Here is a 25,010-nt window from a genome sequence, read left to right as displayed (position 1 = left end):
CAACTATGTATGAATCACGCTATATGAGACTTTCAAATAGGCAAGACCAACTTGCCTGATTGTTTGAGGGCATCCCTCCAGTTAACCACATTCTCGTCTGAATTCATGATACTCCAAATTTCCTGTATAACTTTCCATTGTCTTTTGAAATTGCCCATTGAGTAACCCTGGACTCGCTCCCACCATGCAACCCAAGGCTGTCGATCGGTTGCCTCGCATGCAGCGATAAATGCTGGCCAGGACATAGGAGCTGCCCGTTTGTCGCCATGGGAGTATGCGTCTTTCAGGTCTTCGGCCAGCGAGAGGTTCTTCCAAATTGATCTTACTCGCTCTTGGAGGTCCACCGGACTGCAGTTTTCGATTGCTCGATAATAAAAGATTGCGATCGCGCTATGGAATGCTAGGGCTTGGTAACGTATTATCTCAAGCATCGTCGGCTCTTCCAATGTAATGAGATGGAAAGACTCTGACTCTATGTCCCACGAAAAGATTTCATCGTATAGTGCCGAGCATGCCTCGAGGATAACTGCTGGCATTTCACCATCCTGGTAGAAAGCTAGATACTCGGCCACCTGACAGGTCTTTTGTAACAGATTTCCCAAATATGGGGTGATCCCATACATGTATTGGATGTTGGTGTCGTCGGCGTGGAAGTAAGGCTCCTCGAAGAATGGACCTTCTGTTGCCCAGGGTCTAGGTTCTAGTTCATGTGCGGTCGTCCGAGCAAGGAGACTTAGAAAATGGCAAATACTGCTGACCTGCCGGCTGGAGTCATTGAGCGCATCGGAAGCATGGCTGGGTCTTTGCAGCTGGCCACAACCCTTCAGATGAATTGGAAAGTCTGAATCCTCCCCCGTCATAGTCTAATTTGTTAGATTCGAAATCATTCCATAATATGGAGTGAAAAGCAACCTACATCGATCGTGACTAAGGAGAGCATCGCTGTGAGATAGACGGTATATTGGTGGGAATTATTGGGCGCTACGAGTGCAAACTTGAGTGCCCGCAAAGATTTAGCGCGGTGCTGAAGTCCGAGGTTGTGGTATTCCCTTGATCCACCCATGACGTTCCGGAGGTGAAATGCAGCCGATGATAATATACTGTGGAATAGTGAAATTGAGACACCTGAGGAAGGCATTGAATTTTTGCCAAGGCATAAATCAGGGCATCCCTCGAGGGCGAATGGGAGGTATGTCGTGCGCCAAGGGTTCCTCGGATGGAAGACTGGTTGCAGGAGCTCGGCGACATGGTTTTTGTAGTGATACATGAGCGTGGATGTTTTGTGGTCTTTGAATAGAGGCATTGGAAGCTCGCTACGTGGTGATGGATATATCGTGAGCGACCTTTCTCTTGGGTATGATAATGTTGGCGAATTTGGTGTATCCATCATAGCTATCACTGACTCCCAGTTTGAGGAGGAATCCATTTCGAGCATTCCTGTATGAGGAATATCATTATCGTTCGGAATTAGTTCAAAGGTTCCACTGGACAGGCCGACTGGGTCAAATTGACCAGGAGTGATCTCAGAATCACAACCCTGTGTCTCATGACTATTCTCCAATGAAGTGTGGGGTTCAAGGTCTTCATTATCGCCATCTCCTGATTTGGAAAATATTGCAAAGGGTCCTACACAGATGGTGCGCGACGGTGTTGAAATTGTGTCAAGGGAAGATAGAATTCGGTTGATCTCGTTATCCGAAATGCATGGAGAGGTGGATTGTTCTAATCAAGAATTAGTATTCGCGAATATGGCTTTGAAAGAGGGCCGAGCCTCACCTAGTCTGATCTGCCTGCGTCGTAGGCCTTGAACATCTCGCTTCTTATCTGCCATCCAGCATAGATTTACACCGTAGCCGGCGCATTCCAGTCCGGATTTCTGGCAGACTCCACATCCATTTCGTTGACGCTCGTCACATTTAACCTTCCGAGACCTGCAGGTCCAGCACCTGTTCTTGTCAGCTTCAAGGGTCTATATGAGGTTGAATATACCGGATGTATTGATTACCCTGTGAATGTGACCGACTTCTGCTTTGTCTGGCGGAGACGCTTGGTTTGTTTTCTAGGGGCTTTCATCGGGCCAGCCATGGTATCCTTGATATAGGGCTGTTTCTCAATATGAGCCATGACAGTGGCCTTTGGTGGTTGCGAGAGGGACTATCAACAGAACAGCGTCACTCTGGGTGCAATTGGAGTAACGCCAAGGCAAGAGGTCAAGACCCTTCATGTCAAGCTCAACGGTACTTCTCAATGGTGGAGCTAACTTCAGATACGTGCGGGGTCAGTCGAAGCCAATAGTTACAAGGGATAGGGATAGCCGAGGAGATGGACTCATGGTGCAGTGATATCAGCTCTCAGTCCATCGAATGCGGGGGATCTCAATGTTTTGATTCCATGACACAATACATTTGGGGAATTTGGGGAATTTGGGGAATTTGGGGTTTCTTATCGTCGCCTTATCTATATTCCTTATCTTATCTTATCTCCAATAAGCGGGGCTACTCGGCTATTTGGAAAAGGAAGGAGCCAGCGAGACTACAACATATACAACATACTATGTAACATATACTATTTACGACGGATGTCTACGGTGAATCATTGTTATTTCAGGATATCATTTCCAAAAACCATGCTTCCAGTCATGGAACAGTTCCCTGCTACGGCGAATGCCCACTCAAGGCCATTCAGCCAGCCTGCGAACCAACCACACAATCTGCCATAACGAGGACCAGCGGTTATAGTAGCCCAGTGGTAAACTCCCTGGATTCTGGAATGGTAGAAGCAAGGTCGGCAATTGAGACAGCAATGAAGCAATAGAAAAAGGAGGTAGTGGCGCTATTCTAGCAGTTAGCACCAGATTCCGAGAAAGCTCCGTAAGCTGCGGAGACCTACAACTCGGATCTTCTATTCGCTACCTGTTACCGCATCTGGATATGCTCGCGGGTCTTTGATATTTCCCCGCAAAACCAAGATATTATCACTGCCCCAGTCAAGTTCATATATTCCAAGCCATTCACAAATATAGAGCAGCACCCATCCAACTTACCCTTGGGTTCCTATCTTCAAGATCAAATCCCACGGAAACTTCCGCAGACATGACATCTTGTCTCAGCAACCAATCTATCATAATTACAGGGGCCTCTGTACCACTTGCAGAGGCCTTTAGCGCTTGTTACTCAGGTGTGCTTGGCTTCTCAATGGACGAAAATATATAACCTAACATCTGTCAAGGTTCCAAGGACAAGATTATCGCGCTCAACCTGGATCCTCTTATATCGAGCAATTTGGCCGAAGCCCAGGCTCAGATAAACACCGCTTTTAGTGCTCTGAGTGACCAAGTCGATGTTTTCATTATCGACGCCAGAACTCAGGAGCCCTCTGGACAAGACGCCATTTGGGAGATTCCGTTGAGTGAATGGGATCAAGGACACACGCCCATGAGCTGTCAGAAAAGGATGTTGGTACACGCAAAGTTATTCCTTCAGCATCAATTCCAGGTCAACAAGACGAAGTCCCATGCGAATCAATCAGGGAACGGTTTCTCTATTGTGGTCCTCGGTTATCACGATCTCTTCGGTGTTTCGCTCGATCCTATTATTTCTAAGCTCCAAAGGGATGTCTCACGGCTTCACCCAGATGCTTCCTTCAACTTTCTTGATCTTAGCACCTCATGCGAGGCCTCTACCCAGTCAATCGCCGCGGCAACAGCGATACTTGTTTCGGCAAAACCTGCCCGTGGCATCATTTCACTCGGCAATATCGCGAATGTAAAAAGCACCGAGAGGAATATAAATAAGAACTCCGTTACTCAGAACACCCAGCTTCATCAAAGTATCTCGCTGAACCCGAAGCACCCAAAGGTCAAAATTGCTATGTCATTTGACTTTGACGCCGTCTCTGCCTTCCTGGGAACAAGTGATCATCCAGACAACAACTTGGCAGACTACAGCACAGGCATATTCGCCGGTCGAGTTGGTGCCAACCGGATACTACACATGTTACAAAAACACCAAATAGCCGACAAAGTCACCTGGTTCATTCCCGGACACACGATGGAGACCTTCGAACCAACCGTCAAGGAGATTATCAAGTCCGGCGCCGAGATCGGACTTCATGGGTATTCGCACGAAGGTGCCTACCAAATGACACCAACGCAAGAGCGCGACGTGCTAGTGAAGTGCATGGAAGTGTCGCAGCGGCTAACCGGGAAAAGAGTGCGAGGCTATCGCGCGCCCATGTACCAGCTCCGCGAAACAACAATCGAGCTTCTGAGAGAGTTTGAATTCCTATACGACTCGTCTCTGAGCCACCATGACTCACAGCCATATTTCACACCAAGTGATCCGCCAATCGAGCGAGTGGACTTCTCCCAACCGGCTAGCACTTGGTTGCGTCCCACGTCGCTTGCTGCTGCAGGTGCGCGCCCTGCTGGCCATCCACTTGTGGAAATCCCTACTGGCTGGAATAATGAAGATATGATGGCGTTGCAGTACTTCCCACATCTCGATAACAGCCATGGGCATGTTGATGCACGGGTGGTTGAGCAGAGATGGAAGGACATGTTCTTGTGGCTGTGGGAAAATGCCCATGTTGATGGAGGGGATGGAAGCTTTGTCTTCCCCATCTTGATGCACCCCGATACCAGTGGGATGACCCATGTGATAGGGATGGTTGATCGATTTGTCGGGTGGCTTCGGGGATGGGGTGATGCGGTTGAATTCCGCACTTTTGAGAGTATCACACAGGAGTGGTTAGACGAGCAACTGAAGGCTAAATAAATTCCGTAGATTGATTGATCCATAAGGAATATATTTGTTTTTCTAAGAGATTCAACAGTGTATTTGATTTATGGGAAGCCATACTTTGTTCAAGCATATCCCCGTCCATTACATCGTGACCCACTACATACTTATACTCCTACGTATATGAAACTTGACCCCAGGATCAACGTTCAAAGAGTCAAAGATGTAAGATAAGATGATATCTTTATAGAAACACTATGATTGGCTGACAAGCACATAGCTCGCTGGCTGTTTCCTCATTCAAGACAAGCATAAACATACTACCCTTACAGTCTATATAAATATCCATATGGTTGACCCAACAAAAGTATAACACCAACGGTCTTCACTTTATTATCCAGAGATATCCTACATAATGCACCTTGCTATTCCTCCGTCTCCTGTTCGCAATCCCGAAAAAGGATTCAAAACATGCCCTAAGAAGACACGAACTGAGTCAGTCTCAACAAATGAGTCCGAATCTATACAGACGCCTTCTAAAGGATCGTCAAAAAGGTCATTTCGAAGATCCATTATCAATGGTAAGTCATATATGGGTCATCTCTCTTCCTGCGCTTACGGTATCATAGCTTTTGCTGCTCGCACCTGACCTCGAACACCTATGGTATTGGCCAGACCATCATAGTCTTTGATTGATTTGCTTTTCTTGTTATATACCTAGGCTGCTACTATACCCTATTGCTCTCTCGATGTTGCTGCTTTTTCATTGGTTTCTCTTTCGACAAGCCGCTATCATGTTCGTTCATATATAATCTACAATCTTCTCTATTTGAAACAAGATCTACGTCCCACAATTAGTGATTGTTAATACTATTTCCATCTTCAATTGCGGACTTACCTTCTCAATATATCGCACGCCAACTAAAATCCCGTCCTTCATCTCGCGGGGTATAGTGAAATCGATGCGAAGAAGATACAAACATCCTTGAAACTGCAAATTTCACTCATCTCAGATCTGAAGCCACCAAGATCCGCCAAGCATTAACTCATACTGCACAACTGGAGTATAAACAGGCAGTCTTTGAATTTCGGGATGTTTGGTCGATGCGTTGGCTAGCATTGAAAGGGAGAACGGATACTTGTCGTCTGATACGGGAATGCCAATATCCCGTCTGTTTGCATCTCCCCTGTCTGTGGTCCTCGGGAAGAATGTCACGACTTTGGACGTTAACTCGCCAGTTGGGGAAGGTGCATGGGCCGAATTCCAAATAGGAAGCTACAAACCCATAGGAGGCGTAAGAGGCAAGCATTCTTGGAATACTAGGCTTACTTCTTTGTCGCCAATAGAGAAAGAAAATCAGAACCCTACTCAAATCACAGAATACCAAAGGAATAAGTAGAAACAGTCAAAAACAACCGGTATTGATAGCTGTTGAAGCTCGTAAAAGCCGAATGCAAACTATTGACATCGTAGGACGATAAATCACAATTCCCAGGTGAGAATGCAATGATACAAGACAATGCGATTCTTAAAGAAGGCCAGGAGGAATCGCATTCGGCGAGAGGTTCTTTTGGTTCGTCCGCTCGAGAGTCGGGACTGTGACAGCGCCCTTAGCAGAGTCAGCTGCCTGGTCACTGATGGCCGAAGGCTTGGGCGATAGGCCCGGTGTGCGGTCGCCCTTGCCCTGGCGCTGAATGAGGCCGTTGGTGATGCCGAGCACTGAGTCGACAATCACGGCGTCGATGCCTTCCGCGACTTGGTGCTATACAAATAACATGGTCAGATGGTTGTTCGGGGTTTCTAGGAATATGAAAAGGAATGAAAAGGGAGTGAATAAATAACTACTTACGTCGACGTTATTGCCATCGTTGTTGAGCGTTCCGTAGGAGACACACACGAGACCAGACTCCTTAACAATGCGGACCAGCCGCGGGCAGAGGACTAGTGGTTCAGCCTGCGTAACGATTCCAAGGAGATTCCACCGGGAGGCGAACCGAATAGCCTCCTGCAAGCTGCTGGCACGAATGTCACCGACCGGAGAGGCGCCCGCGTCGCTCAGGAAGAGAACGGGGATGGAAGGCTGCTTGAAAGACAACAACAGACAGATATCTGGGTTGAAGCTGGAGAACAGCATGTCGCGGCCGCCTCCCAGATCGTAGACCGTCTTTAGGATGGTGTCGACGAAGGAATTCAGTTCTACGGCGTATGTGTCCATTTCTTCCTCCTCGCTCTCGTGGAGCATGGGATATTCTAGCGACCTAGGTTAGATCGACGGAATAGCTGTTCTTTTGGAAGCGGTAGTAACTCACTCAATTCTATGTTAAATCCAACGGGTTTCGGGATCTTCGTAAACAGTTCCTCCAACGTGGCGAATGGTGCCTGGATGTGCTCGCCGCGGGTGTTACCCTTGAATCCTTTCTTCTTGAAGTCGCGCGTGTGTTTGATCTTCTCAGTCAATTCGGCGGGGTCGTACTCGGAGCCACCGACAGACATTGAGCGCTGGCGCGGACCATCCCCAGATACCTCGCCGGATTTCACGGGTCCGGGCAAGGCATGGCGGTAACGTCCGATGCCCAACTCGAGGAATTGATCGAGTGTCATGGTATGAACAGGCGCATCCATACCCGTCTCGCTGACCAGGAAGTCGTGGTAGATGACAGGCACATGGTCTTTCGTGAGCTGTACATCGAACTCAACATATGAGGCGCCCAGGTTGGCCGCAGCGATAAAGGACTCCACAGTATTCTCGCCCAACTGCAATGAATTGCGGCTAGCCATGTTCTTACCTAGCCCGCGGTGTCCAATGACCATGGTTGAGGTCATCGAGCGCCAGTAGGTCTGGTTTCCAGCAATAGACATTTTCGGGTGCTTGAAGGGGGTGATGACAAGGAAGTTGAATGTCACAGACCCGATCACCTCAAGGGTATTCGCGGCAACAATGGGAACGGTGGAATCACCCTTAAGGTTGATTCGGTGCGACCCCACAGTGGGCTTGATGCTAGAAAGCAGAGCGACACCCCGGCCAACGATATTCTCCTTCGATCCTGCGTAGGTGGGGACAAGGTCGAAAAGTAGACGCACTTTGCTAGGATCGGTAGTGTGGAAGACAATTGGCTCGGTGGAGATATTGTCTTGCACAGGCAAGTCAATCACCTCCGGCTCACCGTGTGCACCGCTAGCTGTTATCACCATCGATAAAGATGTGTCTAGCTGGGTGGCGTGTGCATTCTCCATGGGAATGCGGTCAAGGCTGACTGTCTCAAGCGGCTTGCGCATGTCCATAGTTCCCAGACTGACCAAGATCATGCTCTCATCGGTGAGATACCTGTGTCCAAAAGTCTTGATGGGTTCAGTAGTCCGCACGCCAGAACCCCCAGAAGTTGGGCCGGGCACATTAGACCGGCGATCAGTGAGGGACGTCGGAGGCGAGGAGGACTCGGAACCAGGGAGGTCTGGAGTGGACGACGAAAAATCGAGCTCAGTGGCAGGAGGGCCGGGGCTAACTTCTGCCAAGCACCGAGCAATGTCAAGATGGCCGCGGAGGGCCGCGTGCTCCTTAGCCGTCCAGCCAGAGGAATCGAAACGATCCACGTCTGCACCAGCGGAGATTAGCATTTTAGCCACGCTCAGGCATCCGTCCACACAGGCAATGAAGAGTGGTGTCCAGCTATATGTGTTTTCGGCCAATTCTGTGTCTGCCTTCTGGTCTTCGCTGCCATCCAGCAGAATTTGTGCACACTGGTCATGGCAAAATCGGGCGGCAACATGCAACGCAGTCTCACCCTGTTCATCCTGGTAATTGATATCCACGCCGGCATCCACCAGAAGCTGCACAATATCAATGAAGTTGGCCTTGGTCGCTAGTGCCAATACTGCACTGGACTTGGGGACCTGTTTTCTTATGATACTTCGTTCCGGCGAGGGATCATTGTCCCTTTCGGCATCCAAGAGACACCGGGTGGTTTTCGGGTGGCCACCTACAACACTCAAATGAAGCGGAGCCCAGCCGTCATTATCCTGCCAGAGAGGACCGTCGATCCCATCGCTGACATCGAACATGTCCCATTCTATGAGATGCTCAATGATCACTTCACACACGACTTTAAACCCATACTGGGCCGCGTAGTGCAGTGGAGTACGACCAGAAAGGTCCTTGGCCATCAAAGACTCACGCTGGTCAGCGCGCAGCGAGTCCAGTAGGAACTGGAAGTGAGTAACAGCAGAATCATCGCGAGCCAGCTGCTGGGGCATGTGCTCCTCCTTGACCACAGGACGCGGCGGTTGGAGGGTCGGAGGTGCCGCGGGCGTAATGTAGCGGGTAGTCTCTGGAGGGAAGTTGAGCACCATCGACGCCGCTGACTCAGAGTCAGTCGTGGGCTGCTCACGACCGATGGAGATAACCACACGGTGAAGGCAGTTACGTTTGTTGATATCATCGTCCTCTTCCAGAGTGTCCACACGGGTCAGGAGAAGAGTCAGAACTGCGCGGGCACGATGAAGGATAGCGCGCTGAATCAGGGTTCTAAGAACTCTAGGATAAACAGTCTCTCCGGCTTCATCTGCAGTAACCTTCAAGGTCTCGAGTAATTCGAGCAAGACATGAGTGTCATCCTTGCGTAGCGCGTCATCCACGGCGGTGACAATGCTGGTGGGCAGGTTGAGATAAGGCCTAGCTGAGCCACGCTTCAATGAAAGGGAAGAATGAGTGGAGCTCGCGTCATCGGACGCCTTATCGTCCGCCTTGGACTGGTCGGTAATAATGGCCATCCAAGCATTGATGCGATCCTGAGACCGGAAAACGCGTTCATTCGAGGCGAATGGAGTGGGATCGACCTTTGTCTCTAGATAACGTTTCTGCGCTTGCGCCCCAACCTTCTTGTCCAACTTCTTGGTGATCTTGACGAAGCCACGGCGATTGACTTCACCATACCATTGTAAGCGGCGCAAGTGGTAGCGCAGATCCAAAAGGGCCTCGCGCAGGTCATGACGATCCTCGGGTTCGAGAGGATGACGACCCTCCATGGAATAACCATAGCGCTCCTCGAGCAGTTTCAAGCGGCGCGCAAACTCGGCATATTTCTTGTTGTAGAAATAGTCGACATCTTCAACATTTCGGTCGAGGTTATAGAAGAAACCTATAAACACAAACACAACGACCCGGTCAGAAGGGTGGTCCCCAATGGTTCAAAACGATATATCCAAGGTAACAAAGCACTCGACTCACCAGCCAAATCCGGATCTTGTCCCGCTCTGATCTGCTCAGCAGCAGACTTGATAAGCTTCTTCAGAGCCTTGTACTTGATGTAGGAGGTGCTCCATTCGGGAACCGTGAATTGCGACAAATTCCGGCCGAACTTCATACTGGCGAGAGCAAAAATTCCACTAGAATTCAGTGCCCAACCACGATCCTTTCAAAATCCACACTTCTGCAATTTCCAACTGTATGCGGGGTCTCCAATTCGGAGGAAATTCGTGGCGAGTTCAACCTGAGTGTCACGAGGAAGCGATCAGGTGAGCGGGCGAACGCAGACAATGGAGGAAATGAACCACGCCATTGAGATGTGTATGGTGGATGGAATAAGGAGAAAGTGGGAAGGTAAAAGGACAGAAAGACAAGGAAACAAAGCTCCAACACCTGACTGTACCTGTCTAAGAGTGGGGGGATATGGGAGGGATACTTTTGCACACCTAGAGAATAAGGATAAGGATAGGTCGAGAGAAGTAAAGAGGAAGAAGGTGTTAACCTTTGGAAGCTCAGGAAGGCGAACCGGTTAGAGGTGTGCGCGATGGACTGAAGTTGATTTGTCGACCCACGGAGGGCCTTTCCACGGTACGGTCTTATATATTATCCGCCAAGCTAACCTTGAAAGTGAATATTTGTATACCCAGATACAGAGTACTACAAAATAATATTGGACTAGTAACTTTCACTTTCAAATTTGCGGTGTGGGAAGGGGCTTCCGGAAGCTCACAAGTGTGGATTTACTGTCCCACGTCATACGAATGAGAGACCCCAGAGAGAGAGAGACGATCCCACTATTTAGCCCCCACATGCTGCAGCACATGGGATCGGCATCTAGTCATATCTGTAGTTCATTGTCCGATTTGTCCGATGAACCCCAGATCCCCATATGAAAAAGAACAGTTCCGTGACTTTTCAAGCCAGAAATAGATCAAATAACCGAAATGTATCCAAAAATGTCGGTGAAGTTCCTTGAGGCTTGAATGGTTCAAAGTTCCAAGGATCCAACCTTGGACCTGGGAATACGGAGCAGACCCCGTGACCCCGTGACCCCGTGACCCTACACTGTGGAACTATAGGAGCGCCACCGCCTAGGTGACACTAATTGGGAATCATATTGATAGTCAGATGCTCAAGTCAAAATTTGGGGGTCAAAACCGAGCCATTCACAATTCTATGTCAAAAGCTAGTATGCAACCCATTGATTGCACTCTGTGCGCCAAATTCCATAGATCGGACGCCTCCCTTGGGCGTCCTAAGAAAAAAAGCAATCGCTAAATCCGTCGCTGTGCTCATGGTCAGGAGGTCATCTCGGAAACTCATTAGAAAAAAAGCATGAAAAAAAATAAAACCAAAAAAATCCCAAAAACTCCACTGGATCAGCCAGTCCATCCCAAAGCTACATGCAAATGGAAAATGTAAAAAAAGGAGTCTGTGTGGCATATGACAGGCATCGAACGGTCATGCCTGTCGTTAGATCAGCGGCTTCAAGGCCTCTACTCCAGCCTGTAGCACTGCTTGGTTCTTCGTTTTCTTGAGACACGCAGTGAGGACAGCAATTCCTCCTGCGGCGCGAAGGGCAGCTTTGGCGCGGGTTCCGATGTCACCTGTCGCAATGCAAGTAAAATTTCGCACACAGACCACACCTCGGTGAACCAAAGCATCGTCATCCTCCTGGCACAATCCCAATAGCAGTTCAACTCCCCGTGGTCGGTCTAGGACAGCTGCTATGGCGGCATCGAACTCCGTCAACATCGCAAGAGCCCCACCAGCAGCCCGCCGCGTCGGAGCATCATCAGCATCAGTCAGAGCCAGTAGGATGTGAAGGCGCTGGGCCGCTTGCTTGGAGCCATCCGCGAACTTGATAACACCGGACTCGCAAGTCATCAGATTACAGACGAGTTCGCAGGCAGCTCGTTGAACCCGAGCATTGCTGGACAAAAGGAGATCTTCCACTGAGGACCAGCCTTCCCGGACCGTGAGTTCGGGTGCGGAGTCGTCATGCGGGTACGAAGCGAGGTTCGTCAGAGCCAGAAGACTTTCAAACACTGGGAGGAGGTCGCGGGGTTGGTCGGCGGAGAACGAGGCAGTGTCGGGTGATGAAAGGAGAGAGAGAAGGGGACGGATGGCGGATGTAACCTGGGGAAATCCAGATGATGGGAAAACGTGTGAAGGATCAACGGAGATGAGGATGCGGGCCAGCGCATGGGATGCGATGCGTGTCGTTTCGTTCGTCACAGGGCCAGAGCTACTCTGCTTCGGGGCTGCAAGGCCAAGTAACAGCTTCACCGCACCTTGCTGGGCCAGTGTCCCACGGGACTTTTGAGGCCTTGTCAAGGATAGTAGAATCTTTGCCGTCAGCTCATTGGTGGAAGGCAGAGAGATTCGGCCGCACTCAACGAGCAGAGTCATGATGCCTGCGTCGATAACGGAGGCACATCGTGCCAGAACAGCTTCCTCTTCATCCCGAATATCTATTTCTGGTGCTGCCTTCACCTTCCCGGTGGATGGGTCCGCGTACTCCTTCAGCTGTGCCATCTTCTTTTGCTCTTCGGATAGGTTGGGTAAGAATTTGGTCAGGTTTAAAATTACCATCAAGCCGCCATAGAGTACGGATGAGTCGCTGGTGTTCTGTTTCATAGCCGCAATGAAGTTTCGTAAGAAACACGGATCATTGGCAAGTTGATCCTTGGCGGACGGCTTCACCGAAGTATAAGCCAATCCTTCGATTGCGTGGGAGTTGTGTTCAACCTTTTGTTCAGCCATCAGTCCCATGAATCGATGAACTAGTTCAGACTCGCTGTCTTGTTCCAAGACCTTACCGTTGCCAGTCGAGGGTTTCTCGGGCTCGGATGCCCGGATCTTTGCCAGGGCCACTGCAGCCAATTCCGAGCAATTATCACTTCCATTGGTCAGGATGTGTGACAACCACTCCCCAAATTTCTTTGAAACAGCCTCGCGGCACGGACGGTTAATGCAAGCCGCATTAAGAAGTTCCAACACGGGAACTTCCACCTTCTTGCTCTTGGTGTCTCGGGATGCCATTGGGAGCAGGAAGGCCATGAATTCTTCTGACAAGAAGAGATTGGCGGCTGCAGAGGGAGCCACGGGGAAGATGGCGGCCACCGCAGAGAAAGCAACGATGAGATCGCTGACACGCCCTTTGCCAAGAATGGACATAATCAGTGTCAAAAGCTTCTTCTCGCCCGTCTCCTTGGCGACCTCGAGATATTTCGCAGTAGCCAGGGTCGCCTGGCTCCGAACATCGAGCGGCAACCGGTTGTCCAAAGATGAGAGGATCACCTCCAGCCCTTCATCATCGATCAAATGTTCAAGTTCAACGGCGTGGACAGCGAGCAGTCGAGTAATTCCCTTTAAAGAGCGGCCATCGAGATCGTGGCCCGATTCCATCAACTTGGCAATGAAAAGCTGGAAGAGTTCACTCTCGCAGTGGGATCGTGTTTCCTCCGATGTCCACACGGTGGGGTCCAACACCACCGTATCCAGGCACACCGCTGCTCCATCACCCCGATCATATATCTCATCGAAGAATGCTGTGACCGAGGTCTGAAGCTGTGTAGAGAAGTACTGGCGAACACTGACGTTCTGCCGCACCAATCCAGATATGATCTCATCCTGTGTCGTCGATAGAGAGTGCGGGCGCTGTGCGAGCAATAATTTGAGGCATTCCAACGCCACGTTTTCCGGGGATTTCAGGCCATCGGTTCGGAGATAAGTAGCAGCTCCTTTGCCTGCATTTTCATCATTCTGTGTAGTGTATCGGCGGCAGAGATCGAGGAGCTGGTGGCCGTCTTTGTCTTCGTACTGAACCTTCAGGAAGGCAGCTTTCACTTGAGGGTTTTCGGGGGCGATTGAAAGGGCTTCTCTAAGATTCCTCGAAGCGGCCTATTGAATGAGCTCCATATCAGTATTGGGCTAGCTTCCTCCGGAGGGACGTTCAAGATATCGGTCACGTACCTCTCGGTGGCCCGCATCGACCAGTTCGACAGCCTCTCGGGCCAGGTGTACAGCGCGCTCTTCGCCCGTTGCTTGAACCATTGCAGGGTTGCGCGAGAGAAGAACAAAAACGTAAACTCCAGTTGTGGTTCAATGAAGTTAAAGTGGATGATGGGGAAGCTATTTTTTTTTTCTTCTGAATGAGGGGAGGGCGGAGCGGAGAGAGAAGTGCGATAAGGTGGCAACCGCTTTTTATGGGGAAAAGGGAAAAAGGAGGTCATGAAAGAAGGAAAACGTATCAACTATATATATACATATATATTATATATATATATCTCTCTTTTTTTATTTCGGTTTGCCGCGTTGGCCCGTTTGAATTCTTTTTAGATGACACCATATACCTTTTCCCCGGACCGATGGACATGTACATCATTGTAATATACCGGATCTTACACCTCCCACGTCCATTTCCTTCACGAATCGCCATTATCAATTGGCCCGATAAGACCAACCACAGCGATGAACGCCATCACGTTGTCGATAAGCACCTGGGCATATACTCAGCTTACATATGAGCTTACCTACCTAGGTAGTCCTTTGGTTATTTTTGTGTTACAACCTCGGAGGTCATGTTCCAAGGGCTCCGGGGCTGCTGGAGCCATTCCTATAGATACATAGTACAAGGCATTCCGCGCTGGAACCTACTAGAGGATATCCGCACATCACATGCAATAGTTTCATCTTGGCGCGTTCAAGGGATATGCCAAGAGATACAATGTCCTGTCTTTCAAATCGACCGAAAAAGGAAATCATCTCTCAACAAAAGATGCTCATAAATTCAAGGTAATTTCAGTCATCCAAGACTTCACGGTGTGGGGGGTGCAATCCGATTGGAGAGTTAGGTTCCAGTCTAAGTTCTGAATTGCTTGTGAGTCAGTCGATCCCGAAGAGTTAAATCAATGTTAGGATGCAAAACATAAGAAAACCAAGTGCGGATGTTGGTTGCAGATATACCCAAGTAGGTAGATTGGGAAAGACAGAAAGAGGAGCCCGGAGGTATAGCAGTTGTTATCACCCCGTGACTGGCTTATCGCTTCAATATCCTCAACATGCCGAGTGCTGGTAGATAGAGCTTGGACTTCAAATTTTGTATGCAGCACCTCGGGATTCCAGTCTAACAGGCCTGGCATCAGTCTGAGACATCCTCAGCTCACAATAATGCACACCAGCCTCGACTGATCCCCCATCTCAACATAATGAATTCTGTGGATGCTTCGGAGCATTATGAGTTAGGAGCTACGGGTCTGTATTCCCTGCTCTCTGCAACAGGCGAACAACTAGCTAACTAGATCACCATTTAGATCTCTCCCCAGCCCTGCTCACCATAGTCATCGACACAAACCCACATGCCTGGGCCATCCTCGAAGACTCCCTCCCACTCTCCAAAGCAATCGCCAACATCCTAGTCTTCATCAACGCCCACCTAGCCTGCAACTATGCGAACGAAGTTGCCGTAGTCGCATCGCACAGCCAAAAAGCAGCATGGCTCTACCCATCGCACAATGCACCCGGAAACGGCACTTCCGATCATGACGGCGACGTCGCAATGAACGGCGCAAGCGAGGCCCAACCCTCCAAAACGAACAAATATCGCCCCTTCCGCATCGTCGAAGAACAAGTCACCCGCAACCTCAAAGAGCTAATGGACTCAACCACCGGCGACGATCTGCGCGGCAATACGTCCACGATGCTGGCAGGCGCACTAACCCTCGCTCTGAGCCACACGAACCGACGCACGCTCGCCTGGGCGGAGGAGCACGGTGGTGCTAACGGCGCTGACACAGCGGCCGATGGCAACGGTAATGGCGGGGGTGGGAGCACAGCCACGAACCGATACTCAGCCTCGAACGAGGACGAGCGGCTGCAGAGTCGTATTTTGGTCATTTCTGTGAGCGGGTCTACCGACGCTGCACACCAATATATCCCTGTCATGAACAGCATATTCGCCTGTCAGCGCTTGAGCATCCCCATCGATGTGTGCAAGCTCAGTGGTGATGCGGTCTTCCTGCAACAGGCGTCTGATGCTACCAAGGGCGTTTATATGGCCCTTGCTGAGCCGCGAGGCCTGCTCCAGTACCTGATGATGGCGTTTTTACCGGATCAGCGCTCGCGTCGTCATTTGGTTCTTCCTACACGGGTGGATGTCGATTTCCGGGCTGCTTGCTTTTGTCATCGCCGGGTGGTTGATGTTGGCTTCGTGTGCTCCATTTGTCTCAGTATCTTCTGCGAGCCGCCCCCTGGCAATGACTGCATGACCTGTGGCACGCATCTGGATATTGAAGGTAATGCTAGGCCTGCTCTATTGCCGAGGAAAAAGAAGAAGAAGAAGCGTGTTAATGGAGCATCCGGGACGGGGACGCCCATGTCAACACCTACTCCAGGTCCTTGATATATCCTCCGCCGAAGGTCATATCATCAGGGGGAAACCCCATATTGTGGGACCTGACTCTCTCAACTGCAGGTTGGCATTACTCTGGAACACATATTGGCCTGGTGCTATGAGCCACACTACATGTACCTGGTTTACAAGGAGATAATTTAGGAAATCTCTCATTTCACTATCATCTCACTAGTGTGGAACGACTAGGTACACACAGGGAGGAATGTCGGGGGTTTTGAAACAAACTCTGGTCACGTTGGTGCGCGGTCTCAACAAAGGAGACTGTCCAGAGACAGAAACACAGCCATTTAAGCAATCGCTGGTTTAGTCATCCTGTCCTCATGTGAGTGAAACATCGGTGTTGAACGGCCAAGAAACACAACTGGAAACTGGGTATAGCATCGCAGAGATCGCAAAGGGGAGGGGCCGGACTGGGGCAGATACAGGTGGTTGAGGGCTAAATCCACCTTGTCCATTAATGGGTACCAACCGACCAAGAAGTCGGCAGACCCAAGAGGCTAGTTCTCATCCAGGGTGCATTGCAATTCTGATTAAATTATCCATGTCAGTACTCACGGCTTGTATATTCATTTTGGTAAAACTTACAGTAATCTGGAAACCTGATTCGGCAACCTCCCTGGGCAATGCTTCCTCGAGAGCCTCGCGACATTAGACAAGATGGTCTGTTCGAATTGCTGGACATGGAGGCAATGGCCTGTGAGATATGATTAGCAACTATCATTACATAGTGAACACTGAAAGACTCACGAAAGAGTCGGTGTTGTGAGCAAAGTAGAGTTCGATGCCGAAATTGTTTTTCTTCACGATGACCACTCCGAGGGCCCCAAAGAGAACGCTGTTACTGACGGCACTGTGCTCTAATAGACAAAAGCAAACAAGTGTTAGTGGTTGGGAAATTACAGAAGTGAAAGAAAGGGAAAAGAAAGGAAAACGCACCGTTAAACTCCTTTTTCATCCACACTTTGAGAGCCTCTTCCTCCGTCGTCTGGGTGAAAACGCCATTGTCACCCATCTTCTGACTGTAATAAATTCTTTGCGCGCAGGTGCTTGCCGCCAGTGTCGAGGCAATGAGCTCTCCGGTCCCAGATGTAACGACTCCACATGTGGTTCCATCTGGATCAGTCAGGTCTTGCGGAATAACATGGGTGCCAATGCCAATTAGGGCTGCAGGTCCGATTCGTCCTCGGTGCTTCATGCCAATGCCACCAGAAGAAGATCCTGCTGCGATATTTCCATACTTGTCAATGGCAATCGCGCCAACGGTGTCTGTGATCATATCCTCCTCGTCTTGTTCACTATCGCCGGCATCTAGGCTACCATCGCGAGATGGTGTCAAAGGTGAGACAGGCTGCACGGGTAGGTGCGAAGTTGAAAGCTTGGGCTTTTTCTGCGTTTGATGCTCTAGCGATACTCCGGGACGGCCCTTCACGTCTGCAAAGAGGGTTGGATCGGGTAGGGTTCTGATTTCCTCGTCAACTGCATGGCTAGCAGTACGGGATCCTGGTTGAGAAGCACGCTCGAGACGTTCAAGGCGAGCGTCAAGGGGAGTCATGGGCCGGCGAATCCAGGGATCAGCCACTTCGCCGCGGGTTTCATTTTCATAGTCATTGACTTCTGCTGCCCATACATTGTAACGCTCTAGCGCCACGGGCGAGATCAAGGCTTCCTCGGGCATGATCACCATTCCATGCTCCCATGCAAAGTCTTTGGCACCTTCTCCGACCAAGAAGTTCGGGGGCACCCTTGACATGCCCATCTGCACATTGGACTTGTCATAAATCTTCCGAGCAAGCATGATTGGATTCCTGATATCTAACAGGCTCACATGTTAGACAAAGAGGTTCTGAAAAAGAGACACAACAGACACAACAAACTTACTGGGCACAGCTCCAACCGCTCCACTTAGCCCGTGATGATCGACAATCGAGGCATCACCTTCCACCACCCCCTTTGCGTTCAAGTTGCTCCCAAACCCTGCGTTTGTAATCGGGTTATCTTCAAGCACCATCAGGGCTGCTTCGACGGCGTCAATGGCGGTGCCGCCACTCTTTAGGAATGCCATGGCCTTGAGCGCAGCTCTAATTCAATTCACTTGTTAGACTGTGTAACCACCAAATTTATCCAAGGCTGAGACTAACACTTCACAGGCCTTCAAATGCTTGTGCTCATTCTCATGGCTGTGGAAGCCCGCTCCGGCATGGATGAATATGGCACAAACGCCCTCATTTCCAGACATTTGCGACATATTAACTGGGTCGGCAAGTGTAAGTTTGGATCTACCACAGGATTGTGCACGATTGATCAAGGTATCAGGTTAGGGTTGCTCAAATCTCGACGCGCAAGGGAAGCGTTGCCGATTGGGGCCGGATATCAAAGGTGATATGTCGAATCGGGTACGTCCAGAATACGCAGGTTGTCACGAGACCAGGCCGAAGTGAAGTTATGGATTCGGCGCGTGAACTGACAACTCTGAACGCGTCTGTGATGCACTCACAGATTGTTGATGAAAATGCAGTAGCTCTTTGTGAGACCTGCACCTCAAATTGGAATGAGTGACTGTCTGGATTTTAGGCTAAAGAACCACTGGGAAACCAATGCTCTAATGCTATGGCCGACTTTGGCACGGGGAGTGAAGCGAGCGAAGACAACGACGAGACCATCCGTGTCGAGGTGAGAAAAGAATACAGAAAACGGAGGGCAGCAGTGTCTGCGCGCGCCCCGCGCATCAGAAATGATAATTCTGGAATAATAAAGAACCGAGGAAGAATAAGAGTCTTAGGGATTGAAGATGTGCGAATGGACAATAGGAAAATATTGGAAATTTATGGGAGTTCTCATAACACTGGTCGTTCTTGCCATTTTGGTCAAGTTTCACTTTTCAGCTGAAATTAGGTGAGAATGATAAGCATTGAGGTAGTATACCTTCAGTGGTTGCTTGTTTCTTTTTTCTTATTTAAGAAGAGAAACCCTGGGGATATTGGGGATATTGGGGATATTTTGATACTTCCCGGCACATGATGTCCACCGGTTGACGTGTGACTCCTTAGGTAATCGGACCTTCGGGGGCACTGCATTTCCCCCCGCCTTGTCTGCCTGTCCTCTTGGTCTCTTGAAGTCAGGGCGATTTCGGCTACCAATTGACATTCAGCCGATTCTCTCATTATTGCCTCGTTCTACATATCGCCTAGGTTTCTTTCAACTCCTTACTACATTGTGATTGTGCCTAGGCCCAACCACCCGCCATGGCGTCCCAAACACCAGCCGTTGTCATGGACAAGTAAGTTCACAGCTGCAAGGATCACAAGAATATTCGGTGCTAACTCTATACTTTTTTTTAGTGGAACTGGCTATTCCAAGCTTGGTATGTGCTGTCTGTAGTGGTTAGGGAGCTCGCGATCACAGATTAGGCTGACATGCTACCTCCACTATTCCAGGTTTCGCCGGTAACGACTCCCCCTCATTTGTATTTCCGACCGCAATTGCAACCAAGGCTGGTGCTGGAAGTACTGGAAGCTCCGGGGGCCGACCCCCAGTCGCAAACAAGCCCTCATTCCTAGGTGCTGGCAGTGGTAGCTCCAACCTGTCCGCGAAGCGTGGCACGGAGGACCTGGATTTCTTTATCGGCGATGAAGCGCTGGCTGCGGGCAGTGGCCCGGGATATGGTGTTAACTACCCGATCCGTCATGGACAGATTGAGAATTGGGACCATATGGAACGATTCTGGTCGAACTCGATCTTCAAATACCTGCGCGTGGAGCCCGAGGACCACTACTTCCTACTCACCGAACCTGTAAGGCGACTATGCATGCTGCCAATAGGCTGCGCTTAACATGATGAGACCTGACATTTCTGAAATATAGCCTCTCAACCCTCCCGAGAACCGCGAGAACACCGCCGAAATCATGTTTGAGTCGTTCAACTGTGCCGGTCTTTACATTGCTGTTCAAGCAGTGCTCGCCCTTGCTGCCTCGTGGACATCCTCAAAGGTGACGGATCGATCTTTGACTGGAACGGTCATCGACTCCGGTGACGGTGTTACCCACGTTATCCCCGTCGCCGAGGGTTACGTCATCGGGTCCTCTATCAAAAGTATCCCGGTTGCCGGACGAGACATCACATATTTCGTGCAAAGCTTGCTACGTGACCGTGGAGAGCCCGACAGCAGCTTGAAGACAGCAGAGAAAGTGAAGGAGGAGTACTGTTACGTCAGCCCCGATATTGTCAAGGAGTTCGCACGTTACGATCGCGAGCCAGATCGCTTCCTCAAGCACACCGTCACTGCCCCGAACGGGCGGAGTATAAACATCGATATTGGATACGAGCGTTTCCTCGCCCCGGAGATCTTCTTCAACCCCGAAATCTACTCGTCCGACTTCCTCACCCCGCTTCCCAATGTTGTTGATGGCGTCATCCAGTCCTCCCCCATTGACGTCCGGAGAGGTCTCTATAAGAACATTGTGCTCTCTGGTGGCTCTACTCTGTACAAAGACTTTGGCCGTCGTCTACAGCGTGACATTCGTCACTTAGTGGATGCACGAATTCGTGCCTCCGAGGCTCGTAGCGGTGGCGCACGGAGTGGTGGTCTTGATGTCGCTGTTGTCACCCACAAGCGCCAGCGCCACGGTCCCTGGTTCGGAGGTAGTCTGCTGGGCCAGACGCCTGAGTTCCGAAGCTACTGCCACACTAAGGCTGAGTATGACGAGATAGGTCCCAGCATTGTGCGGCGGTTTGCGCTGCTTGGTGGCCCGGGAAGCTCGTAGGGGGAAAATGAGTGGACCTTATCATTAGATACTTGTCAATCGATGTAGCTCAGCCTTTTGTTCATAGTTTGTTTATCTCTTTTCTTTTTTTTTTCCTTCCTCGGGTGGTGCTCTCTACTTTATTTTTACACAAAAACGGCTTGGCGCCGGTGTTCATCGGCATTTACAACAGTGGACTCAAAGCCAATTTATATCGTAGGCCTAATTGACAGTCTATAGCATGAATATCTTGAGGCAAAAAAATGAAAATGAAAACGTATTAAACAGTGTACATATCCACCATTGCCATCATGCTTTTTGAAATCTTCCTCCCAGAACGCCATGAAGTATGCAATATCAGGCAAATATATAGTCCACAAAAGGTTCAAGAATATTACTTTTCAGACATCCCATCACTCAGACAGTCTCAGTCTGAGGGAATGTGGTACGGTTCAAAATAGCCACACCCTCCACATGACCGGTCTGAGGGAAGAAATCAAAGCCACGGACGCTCTCAATCTCATAGCGAACATTCTGCTTCTCGTCACCCTGCACCATAACAGCAACGTCACGAGCCTGGGTATGGACGTTACAGCTGACATAGACAACACGGCGCGGCTTGAACTCAAGCATTTGGCGCAGGAAGTCCTCCGAACAACCCTTGCGAGGCGGGTCAATAACCAACAATGTCTGATCCGATGGGTACGGAACGTCCTTGAAGAGAGTAGCGGCATCGGCAGCAGCGAAGCCTGTGTTGGGAAGATTATTGGCACGAGCATTCTCGCGTGCTGAAACGATAGAATCGCCTCCAATATCGACACCGAGACTGGACTTGAACAATGGAGAGAGGGTAATTGTGAACAGGCCCGAGCCGGAATACGCGTCCAATAGGTACTTGATTGGCTTTGCGTCTTGGTCGTTGCCTGCGGGAATGGCTTGCGAGCGGATGTACTCTGTGAAGCCAGACAAAATTGAGTTGTTGTTTTGGAAGAAGGCACCTGCTTTGTTGCTGAAGATATAGTCGTCGACGTACTCGAAGGATGTGGCGTTGTTGTCTGTGACGCAACGCTTCTCTTCGATGTAGTTTTCGCGCTCAATGCGGATAACATCGCCCGTGTCTGCGTTGGGGGTGGCGGCAATCCCGCCGACAGTGGGAGTCTCTCCCTCGGAGGTAGGCGCGGCGTCTTTGGGGATACGTGCGGTGGATTCTCGCATCAGGAGAGTGGCACCCCGCTTGTAAGAACGGATGTTCTCCGCAACTCGTTTCCTCTCACTGGTGAGTCCGCGACGCACAATGTCCGTTCCCAGGGGACAGTCTTCAATGTCCATATCCAGTCGTCGGTTCTTGTATGTGAATCCAATCGGGGGGACCTTCGGTTCTTCGCCGTCCTTAGAGCCTTTGCCGGCGCCACCATGTGCGAAATGCGGCGTGAGTTTTGTGCGATATCCAAATTGCATGGGCGAAGCAAAGGTTTCTCCAATGGTAGGAACAAGCTCCGGGATCAACCCAGAGAAATTGGCATAGGCTTTCTCCACAATGCGCCGTTTGTGAGCAAGCTGGTCATCATAGGACATCATCTGAAGCTGACACCCAGAACACTCGCCGAAGTATTTGCATCCAATCAGCGCATCGTTTCTCTGGGGTCCCGGTTCGATCACTTTGACAAAATCGGTCAAACTGTATGACAATGGCTCGAAATGCTTGACCAATTTGACTCGCACGGTATCTCCGGGGACCGTGAACGGAACAACATAGACATATTTCCCATTTTCAGCAAGCGCCAGACCATCGCCTGTTGAGGAAAGCTCCACAATCTTGACATCAATCTCGGTGAATTTCTCGGGAAGGGACAGAGGCTCGCTGTCGTTGTCCTGTTCGGTCTCGTTGCGTTTGAGAAGTCGGTTGATATCGCAAAGCAGGACTTCATCATGCCCACTGCTCTTGTTGTTCTTGTCGACCTTCGCCTTCTTGCGCTTGCCGTCGAAGTGTTTCTTAGGAGCGTTCTGCATTACTGCGGGGACTGGCGCATTCGTTGAACGGCGTTGATAATATAATCTGGAGGCTGGGCGCACTTGAAGAGCCGTTAGTGTCTGAGAAGACAAAGAAGAAGTCAAGCGCCTAACAGATGACCGTATTGCAAACATATAAGTTGGAAAGCGACAGCGAAATAATTTCTGGAACGAAAATCATCAAATGGGAAATTTATTAGAAACGCATCTAACGCGTCGTTAATTGGTTGGAGACTGACCGCCCGCAAGAAAGAAATTCATCCCGACGCTTCACCTCCGACTGGCCTCTTTTGCCTTTGCGTCCCCCCCAATTGTCTCCGCATTTCGCCTTTCTCTTTATTTTTAAAGCTCTTAACCGGCCTGTTGTTGGCTGGGAGCTTATTGCACCGTCACCATGAACATAACACGGCCAGCACGATGCCTTTTATGCAGCTTCACCCGTGCTGCCGGCCCAAGCACGCGAGTCCCTCGACGCCAATTCCATCCTACCCCTGCGCCTCTCTCGAACCGGAAACCCAAGTTCCCCAATGTTAAGGCTCCTCGGGTGGATGATTACAAGCCTTACACGGAAGAGCAGAAGGCCAAGCTCGCCAAGGAGTACTCGGAGGCACAGATGGCCGCCATCGAAGCCGGCGAAGCCGCTATCGACCCCAAGGATCTGGCTGAACAGATGAACGAACGCAGTGATCCTATGTCATTCAAATACATCGACGACTTCTCGGTGATTGAGCCCGGCATTGATCGACACCAGCGCGCCCCGGAGTCGAACTCGGATTACAATTTCAAGCTGAAGAGCGAGGACGACTTCGTGAAGGACTTCGGTCAGTTCTTCGCTGAGATGCCTGACAACACGACAGGTGCAGACTTCGTTAGGTTCGCAGACAACCTGCGCCTCACCCACGGCAAAGAGGAGAGCGAGCTGGCCCCGCACAGCGCACTTGTTCCGGATCTCTTCGGACCTGGTGAGACCGTAGATGAGCCCCGCGTGGAAGAGCAGAAGACAGCCGCCGAGAAGGGCGAGAAGGAGCGATCAGCGGAGGCCGAGGAAATGACAGATGCCCTGAAGAGCTTGCTCCTGGCTACGGGCTACACGGAGAGCCAGGTCAAGGGCCTCCGCACTAAGACTCTTGTTTCACACAGCGTCACCAACCAGACTCGACTAGGAAAGGTCCGCCGTGCATACCGTCTTTCCATTGCCGGTAACGCAAATGGTCTTCTCGGTATCGGTGAGGCCAAGTCCGATGAAGCATCCGACGCGAAGATCCAGTCGCAATACCGTGCCATCCGCAACATGCAGCCCATTCCCCGCTACGAGAACCGAACCATTTATGGCGATGTTAGGGGCAAGGTCGGAGCGACAGAGTTGCAGCTGATGCACCGTCCACCAGGTATGTCTCGATTCATCACCCCAGGCGTGTTCATTTTTTGCTAACAATAATAGGCTTCGGACTCCGTGTCCAATACCTCATTTACGAGATGTGCCGTGCTGGCGGAATTCACGATCTGTCCGCCCGAGTTGGTCGCTCAAGAAACCAGATGAACACAGTCAAGGCCGCCTACGAGGCACTCATGAGCCAGCGTAACCCTGAGCAGATTGCTCACGCACTCGGCAGGAAGATTGTCGATGTGCGCAAGGTGTACTACGCAGGTAAGATTTAGGGCCCACCAGAGCCTTGACTTGCTGTTTCGTCCCAGCGTGTATATAATGCTTCTCTTTTCCTCTTCTTCTTGTGTCTTTTGCATGTACTTCTATAAGTTGGTTGTTAAACATGACGGGTCATCAATTCTCCAATCCTCCAGTATTCTGGGCTATTCACAGCATATCTGGAAAATCATATATCAACAAGGTTCTTTTGCATAA

The 25,010-nt window shown here is 50.3% G+C and overlaps 10 protein-coding genes across 10 annotated transcripts; 5 read left to right on the top strand and 5 right to left on the bottom strand.

Annotated features, from left to right (window-relative positions):
• Positions 1–32: 32 nt before the first annotated feature.
• On the bottom strand, positions 33–2,124 carry N7516_006755 (Zn(II)2Cys6 transcription factor; the record flags this gene model as incomplete). Its single annotated transcript, XM_057219475.1, has 4 exons — positions 33–863; positions 917–1,722; positions 1,777–1,946; positions 2,006–2,124. 4 exons carry the CDS (start codon positions 2,122–2,124, stop codon positions 33–35), a joined length of 1,926 nt encoding a protein of 641 aa, XP_057073566.1.
• A 968-nt stretch (positions 2,125–3,092) lies between these two features.
• Positions 3,093–4,775, top strand: N7516_006754 (uncharacterized protein; the record flags this gene model as incomplete). The annotated part of the gene is made up of 2 exons (XM_057219474.1): positions 3,093–3,177; positions 3,229–4,775. 2 exons carry the CDS (start codon positions 3,093–3,095, stop codon positions 4,773–4,775), a joined length of 1,632 nt encoding a protein of 543 aa, XP_057073565.1.
• A 379-nt stretch (positions 4,776–5,154) lies between these two features.
• Positions 5,155–5,388, top strand: N7516_006753 (uncharacterized protein; the record flags this gene model as incomplete). Its single annotated transcript, XM_057219473.1, has 2 exons — positions 5,155–5,320; positions 5,369–5,388. 2 exons carry the CDS (start codon positions 5,155–5,157, stop codon positions 5,386–5,388), a joined length of 186 nt encoding a protein of 61 aa, XP_057073564.1.
• An 880-nt stretch (positions 5,389–6,268) lies between these two features.
• N7516_006752 (glycerophosphocholine phosphodiesterase) lies at positions 6,269–10,100 on the bottom strand (the record flags this gene model as incomplete). Its single annotated transcript, XM_057219472.1, has 4 exons — positions 6,269–6,502; positions 6,590–6,990; positions 7,050–9,875; positions 9,965–10,100. The coding sequence occupies 4 exons, from the start codon at positions 10,098–10,100 to the stop codon at positions 6,269–6,271; spliced, it is 3,597 nt and encodes a 1,198-aa protein (XP_057073563.1).
• Positions 10,101–11,455: 1,355 nt separating this feature from the next.
• N7516_006751 (UNC45-central domain-containing protein) lies at positions 11,456–14,065 on the bottom strand (the record flags this gene model as incomplete). Its single annotated transcript, XM_057219471.1, has 2 exons — positions 13,961–14,065; positions 11,456–13,888 (listed from the first exon to the last, which is right to left on the bottom strand). Exons 1-2 carry the CDS (start codon positions 14,039–14,041, stop codon positions 11,456–11,458), a joined length of 2,514 nt encoding a protein of 837 aa, XP_057073562.1. The 5' UTR covers positions 14,042–14,065.
• A 1,130-nt stretch (positions 14,066–15,195) lies between these two features.
• On the top strand, positions 15,196–16,388 carry N7516_006750 (TFIIH/NER complex subunit TFB4; the record flags this gene model as incomplete). Its single annotated transcript, XM_057219470.1, has 2 exons — positions 15,196–15,241; positions 15,301–16,388. 2 exons carry the CDS (start codon positions 15,196–15,198, stop codon positions 16,386–16,388), a joined length of 1,134 nt encoding a protein of 377 aa, XP_057073561.1.
• Positions 16,389–17,120: 732 nt separating this feature from the next.
• Positions 17,121–18,645, bottom strand: N7516_006749 (threonine aspartase 1; the record flags this gene model as incomplete). Its single annotated transcript, XM_057219469.1, has 4 exons — positions 17,121–17,257; positions 17,337–18,212; positions 18,279–18,478; positions 18,539–18,645. 4 exons carry the CDS (start codon positions 18,643–18,645, stop codon positions 17,121–17,123), a joined length of 1,320 nt encoding a protein of 439 aa, XP_057073560.1.
• A 925-nt stretch (positions 18,646–19,570) lies between these two features.
• On the top strand, positions 19,571–21,160 carry N7516_006748 (actin-related protein 3; the record flags this gene model as incomplete). Its single annotated transcript, XM_057219468.1, has 4 exons — positions 19,571–19,677; positions 19,739–19,761; positions 19,835–20,190; positions 20,261–21,160. Exons 1-4 carry the CDS (start codon positions 19,643–19,645, stop codon positions 21,158–21,160), a joined length of 1,314 nt encoding a protein of 437 aa, XP_057073559.1. The 5' UTR covers positions 19,571–19,642.
• Positions 21,161–21,556: 396 nt separating this feature from the next.
• Positions 21,557–23,149, bottom strand: N7516_006747 (tRNA (uracil(54)-C(5))-methyltransferase; the record flags this gene model as incomplete). The annotated part of the gene is made up of 1 exon (XM_057219467.1): positions 21,557–23,149. The coding sequence occupies one exon, from the start codon at positions 23,147–23,149 to the stop codon at positions 21,557–21,559; it is 1,593 nt and encodes a 530-aa protein (XP_057073558.1).
• Positions 23,150–23,543: 394 nt separating this feature from the next.
• N7516_006746 (mitochondrial 37S ribosomal protein uS5m) lies at positions 23,544–24,939 on the top strand (the record flags this gene model as incomplete). The annotated part of the gene is made up of 2 exons (XM_057219466.1): positions 23,544–24,537; positions 24,591–24,939. The coding sequence occupies 2 exons, from the start codon at positions 23,544–23,546 to the stop codon at positions 24,806–24,808; spliced, it is 1,212 nt and encodes a 403-aa protein (XP_057073557.1). The 3' UTR covers positions 24,809–24,939.
• Between the last annotated feature and the right edge of the window lie 71 nt (positions 24,940–25,010).

Source organism: Penicillium verrucosum (assembly GCF_028828655.1).
Source record: "Penicillium verrucosum strain IBT 35672 chromosome Unknown utg000002l_segment0_segment0, whole genome shotgun sequence".
In the NCBI taxonomy this organism is placed as follows: Eukaryota; Fungi; Ascomycota; class Eurotiomycetes; order Eurotiales; family Aspergillaceae; genus Penicillium; species Penicillium verrucosum.
The sequence above is the reverse complement of the archived record's forward strand: the minus strand, read 5'-3'. Positions and strand labels throughout refer to the sequence as shown.